The 6,372-nt window shown below is 40.3% G+C and overlaps 1 protein-coding gene across 2 annotated transcripts in view; it reads right to left on the reverse strand.

Annotated features, from left to right (window-relative positions):
* Positions 1-907, reverse strand: part of LOC102210990 (actin-binding LIM protein 3-like) — a 53,739-nt gene extending 52,832 nt beyond the window's left edge. Inside the window, exons 1-2 of one of the 2 annotated variants that reach the window (XM_013909471.1) lie at positions 792-907; positions 474-702 (exon numbers count right to left, since the gene is read on the reverse strand). In XM_013909471.1, coding sequence (XP_013764925.1) covers positions 474-492 — 19 coding nt within the window. In that variant the 5' untranslated portion in view covers positions 493-702; positions 792-907. Of the gene's footprint in view, positions 1-473 lie in introns of both variants that reach the window. The other variant, XM_013909472.1, reaches the window with a different exon arrangement.
* Between the last annotated feature and the right edge of the window lie 5,465 nt (positions 908-6,372).

The following is a 6,372-nucleotide window of genomic DNA, read 5'->3' on the forward strand; positions in this document are numbered from 1 at the left end:
CACACACACACACACACACACACACACACACACACACACACACACACACACACACACACACAAAGAATAATAGAATAAGAATAATAACAATAAAATCTGCCTCAAAAAGTAAATGTTCGAGTAGTGATTTTAAATATTGGGTCAATAAAAGGAAACAGCCTGCTGGGTGATATGACTTTGGAAATTTCTCTACTGTTGGAGTCCCTCATGAGTCAGTTCATACTGCTGACAGTCCTCAGATCTGGCAACACGCAATGACATTGAGGAAAACATTGATGAATCCCGTCACCGATCTATAACCAATATCATGCTCTGTTTCAAAATGCCACAGCCAAAGAAAAGCTAGTTAACAGCCTGTCAATAAGTGAGCCAGTGATCAATAACCTTGGCGAGGGGCTGTTTATGTCTACTTCAAGCTAAGCCCTCTCAGGACACTGTGGTATTGATCAGGCAGATTCGCGCACACTGCTTACCGTCCGTCGGTCCGCTCATGGTGCGAAGTTAATTCCCAGAAGCTTGAATGAGAGTCGCCCCGTTAAACCTCGAGTGGCAGGGCAAAAGCTCCGAATATGACAACTCTCTCGTTCCCCATCCGACTTAAAACTCTCCCTCCCTCACTCTGCCTCAGCCTTGAAAGGGCTTTCCCTGCTCCTCCCGGGCAGAGGATTACTGTCAGGCGGCGGATCGCGCTGCCTCTCCACCCTGCGTAAAGGCAGGAATTAAATAGAAACTGACGATTTACTACTTCTCCTCAAGCTTACAGCTTCTTCTGCCTCCTCCACCTCACAAACCTCAGTGGTCCTCGGTTCCGGTGCAGACGTGTCCATTGCAAACTGTTCTGTCACAGCAGCGCCTCTGAGGTCGCCTGTAAACCGGTGCGCTCCGGCGTCAGGGCTGAAATGCTGGATGCTGAGTTTCTGGGGGTGTTCGCAGACTCTGGAGATGCCGGAGCATCTTTGGCCGGGCAAGGCCGGGGCTTTTCTCGCGATGAGAGAGCGCCGAACAGCGTCCGAATTCCAAAGTGCGTCAAAAAATAGTCAATAGTCGTGCCTATATTTTTGTGAAAATTTCTATCAGCTTTGCTTCGGTGTTTCTTCGCCTTTGCTCTTTTATATTCCAGTCAACAAATGTGCATCTTTTTTTTTTACACTTATTTTAAATTTGTACCTCATTTTTAGCTCCACAGGGGGTGTAAAGAGTGGAAATTCTAGTCATACGTATTTAAATTATATTAATTTTGTAGCGGATAAGTGATTCTAGCGAACAAATTATTTCTGAAGATCCGCGTACCAAGGATTAAAACGAAAAAAATATGAACTATTAATAGTTTATGACTTTGATTCCAACTATTAAGTGTAAATTCCCACACGTAGTGAAGTAGCTGTCGTTACTGGTTTACAGTCGCTTATGTCGGGTATATGAGCTAAATTTGGACACCCAAGTTTGTGAGTGCCATTACCTGAGAACGAGGCAACGTAGGATTTTGAAATGTACACCATACGTGCATTTACTAAAAATCCCAGAGGAGAGGAATCTCGACCTCGAGGTCAGAGTTCAACTTTTCTGAAAATCACCTATTTTCACATTTATACCACAGATGCACCTATTTGATAAGTACAGCTATGAGGAGGCTGGGCTGCCTACATTTTTCTTACTTGTGTTCAAGTACAGTTCTGATCCTGGTTCTGCAAGATATTTCTTCCTGTGTTAAAAGGGGCTGGGCGGGCTGTATGATTGTTGGGAGATTTTTTTATAATATTGTAGTGTCTTTACCTTGCAGTATAAAGTGCCCTGAGGCAACTGTTGTTGTAAATTGATGCAATATTAATAAAACAGAATTAAATTGAATTGAATTATTCCATGAATACATAATTCTATTAATGTGCAGCTAAATAAATAGCTAAAAAATTGACAGGACAGACCAAAGCAAATATTATCTGTAGATATAGAGAAACACCAAGAGGTGGCAGTGTATGTCTAGAAAAAAAGCACTGCACTATTAGTAAAGTCTATAAGTTTGGATAATATTAAAGTAAGATGTGACAAGAAGAGAGAAGAAAAAGTGAACATAGCTGGAATGCATTTATTATTGTCCATAGAAGAAGAACTGGGTATATTTTTGATGCCGCTGAACAAAATCACAGGAATATTTGGATTTATTTGGTATATTCTACTACTCTTTGAATTGCCAAACAGGTGTTCTATATATATATTTCTTTTGAAGACTTTGGCATGTGATTGTTCTCTCCTGCAGGCAGCAGCCCTCCAACCAAAACATGTTTATAGTGTTAACTCTCAGTCTGTCCTGGCTCACTTCCCTGTAATTGAGAAACAATGCACAGGATATTTCCTGCAAATGCTGAAACTCATCTAACCTCTACTGCAAAGATGAAGTAAAAATAAAGTCGGGGAACGCCTAAGCTCAAAATCTAACAATCCTCAGTATATTAAACCTGGCTGAGGTGTGTGTTTAGTTTTTGATCAGTTTTAAGACATTAGCAGCAGCAGAGGTTTGAATCCTCCTGGGAGATCGCTGCCGTGTCTGCAGCGGCTGCACTCAGAATCAAAAGGTCAAAGCTTTGAGTGTCTGCTCATGCCTTCAATCGTGAGTCCGCCAAGGTCAAAAAAACAATATGTCATGCATGCAGTTTGTGTGTCTCCGGCGACTCTCAGATGTGATTAATGACCCATTGTTAAGTCAGTCTGTCCGTTTAAAAGCAGTTGGGAAGAACTGAAGTACACAGGCAAGTGCACCGTGCGTGTTTGTCTAGTTCATTGATTTTCTACAGTTAGCTGATGTATTATGTTCCAAAAGAGGACGCATCTGTTGTTTGTAAAAGATGAAATTACACTGTTTTTGGTCAGAGCAGACACGCTGAGAGGAAGCTAAAACAGTAAGATCATCTGAACAACAGGATTTATGTACATGCATAGGAATATTGTATATCAAGAAGGAAGAAACAGCATACTGACCATTATATGTGTAAATATAGATCGTTACATAAATGTTAGTACTGGTGTTGGCACTGTTGTCTTAAAGTAAGCAAGTCCAGAGTTCGACTCCACCTCTGGTCAGAGGCCTTTCTGAGTTTGTTTAGTTCTCTGCGTGTGCTCCCACAGCCATGCTTTCCAATACCTCCCACAGACATACAATTATTGTGAATGTGAGTTTGTCTCTATGTCTTTTCCTGCATCAGGCTGCAGACCTGTCCAGGGTGTACCCCGCCTTTCTCCTTGTGGTACCTCGGACAGGCTGTGGTCAGACAAATTGAAATTTCACTATATCCTCTGGACTAAAGCAGAAATGGACAAGTGCTGTTATCAGCGCTCAGTTGAAAAATTGCATCTCTGATGGTATGGGGTGCATTAGTGCCTATGAAATTGACAATTTGTGCATCTGGAAAGGCACCGTTGGTTTTAGTACAACAAATGCTCCCATCTACCAACAGAAGGATCACAGGCTTACCTCTTTTTCAGTGAATGCCTTCTGTATTTCAACATGACAATGCTAGACAGTATACTGCATATACAGCAGCAGGGCTTATAGTAGAAGAGTAGAACGTGTTAGGACGTCATGGAATTAAAAATAAAACAAAGAAAATCCAGAACTGTTGAGCAACTGCAACTTATATCAGACAAGAATGGGAAATTTCTCTCCCGCAAGTCCAGCAGCTGGTCTCTTCAGTTCCCAGATGTTTACAGACTGTTTTTAAAAGAAGAGGGGACGCTACACAGTGGTAAACAAGAGCAATGTCCAACGTGTCGGTACCATCCAACCATGTGCTTATTTTTTGGTGCATTTTCTTGGCTTAAACATTTGATATGTTTTCTATTTTCTACTCTGAATAAATGTGGGTCTATGAGATTTGGATTCTGTTGCATTGTTTTCATTTACATTTGACACTTTTTTGGAAATGGGCTTTCAGATTCAAATCTCTGAGCGATATCATTCGTGTTGTTTCTGCACCACATTTTGTGTTACACACAGTTAGACAACAGAAAATCAGCAGGATTGACAGTGTCATAAAGAGGGCGCTGCTGTTTTATTGCAAGCAGTTCCACCACTTCCCCTGCACAGTATAGAAGCTTACAGGATGAAGCAAATAAGAGACAGACAGAAGTACCAAGATTGTGTTGTGCCTTAGCAACAAGTCACCATATCCTCCTGGACAGGAAGTAACTGGCTTTGAAGGAAATATGACATAACACCTACCTATAAACAGCTCTGCAGTAACAGTAACATTTACCCTTACTACTGTTTCATTTACTTGCACAGTTCTAAACATGATAAGGCAATTAGTAATATAATACTATTAGTAAATAATAATGGTAACTTCATTAAATAATAATAGTAGAAACAAATAGAAACAAACTGCAAACACAATATTGATATTGTATTCATTGTAAAATTGCTTATGACCTCATCTGTCAGTTATAAATAATTTATGACAGTAAATTCTTTTTGCTCTGTTTTTGGTCTCTACCAACAGAAGGAATTGTGAAGGTCTTTATCTGCTGAATGCTTTGCTGTGTTTAGATGTGACCTTGTGCTATTTCTGTTCAACGTATAGCATACAGTGGGTGTTTCGAGCGTTCTTGCTCAAAATAGCTTCCCGATGAGATCAGTGAGGATGAAATAAAACGTTTAACCCACTGACATAGACAAAATCAGCCAAATCACCCGTGTAATGGATAAGCGAACACACGGGTGGATGATGGTTGAGCAACAGGCCTCTTTGAAGTCAGAATTGCAGACTTGCAGCCTTAACAAGGTTTTTCTTTTCACCGTCCATTTTGCTGTGGAAAAAACCCTTAAAACTGTTTGAGAATAATTCTGTGCAATTGCTTCAAAACCTTTATTTACAGGAACACACGCAGAAAAGTGAGACTGTGCACTCTTTGCACTCTTCCGCAGTTTTTGGTTTTGCAACTACTTTTACCTTTAACCCATAAAGTTGTCTTCACAAAGACTGGGTATTCTGTGTGTCTATTTATAGCAGAAAGGAGACACAGGTCTGTACATAAAGTCACACTGTGGAGACTTTCTTCCCATCTGAAGACAAAAATTATGATCTTGACTTCAAGGAACAAGGCCTTGGTACATATGTGTTTACTTGTGAGTTCATCAGTCAGGAAATGAAACAAGTTGAAGGTGAGGTCAAGGCTATTGTGTGTTTCAGTATAATAAGTGATCCGCCTCTGCTTCCTTCATTAAAGGGTCGTAAGTGGACTCTGTGGGTCAGGATTCTGTTCTTTATTGAAGGATTTGTTACATAAATCATAATCCAGAGATCAAGAGTTACAACATACGCCCTAAAAGCTTCAGATTTATAGATATACGGGATTAAAATATGCCTGAAAAATCAAAAGGTGATGCTAATTATATATCATGCAGACGTCCCCTGCAGCTCTCTTTTGTCTTACCTCGGGGCTTTCAATGAGTGTCTTTTTCATGAGTTCCATCATAACTGCTTGTTTGTGTTATGCTAGTCTACAATGTGCAGATTAAAATGCAGTGAATAATTTGGCTCAGAAACAGCTGTATTTCTCACAGCTTCTTGAAAAGCTTGTGGTACTGAAATTTTCTCTGGTAGTGGAGTAGAACCATCGCCCCTGGCTGACTGCCACTTCCTTTTCACACATTGTTCAAACCTGGATGCCGAGCCAGTTTTTCACAGCTTTGGTTTTTATCCTTAGTCGTTCTAGCAGCTGTGTTTGGACAGATAGGAATTCTCTCAGCCTTTGGTCTACGGAGGCATAGCAGGCGAGTGCAGCAAGTAATGTGTCTTTGCCTGCTGTGCGCCAAAGAGGAAGGTGAAACTCGGGAAGTGACAAACAGCAGTCAAAATGTGTTCATTCGCACAGAACCCGTGGAGCTTAGAGATACAACCAGTTTTAAATCACGCTGAAACATGAAAACCGATGAAGATTTCCTCTGACGAGCAAAAGTACCAAACATTCCTCACAATGTGATGATTTGTTGTAAACGACATGTAAAACGCTAACATGCACTATGACAAGTAGTCTGACTAGAAAAGAAAAAAACTGTTGCATGCTTGCATTTTAGTCTTAACTAAAGCATGTGCAAAAGTCTTGAGTCAGCCATCATTTCTTCACCTTTTGCTTCCAAAGAGCCAGACTTTCTGGAAATAGAAAAAAAAAAGGTTTTCTGAAGGGCTTTCAAAATGTTTCATTAAGGGTTGTTTTTAACTCATTTTCTGTTGTGTCATATATAAGATAACACTTGGCAAAGAACCAATTTTAAATTGTATATTTAGTCTCTATATTTAGCCTGTCACAAAAACACAACATTTCTGACCAGTTCTTTAGGTGAAAAACAGTTAAGAAAAATGCCAAAGATAACAGTTACAG

The sequence above is a fragment of the Pundamilia nyererei genome, unplaced genomic scaffold (assembly GCF_000239375.1).
Source record: "Pundamilia nyererei isolate P.nyererei 1_Seehausen unplaced genomic scaffold, PunNye1.0 scaffold00026, whole genome shotgun sequence".
NCBI lineage: Eukaryota > Metazoa > Chordata > Actinopteri > Cichliformes > Cichlidae > Pundamilia > Pundamilia nyererei.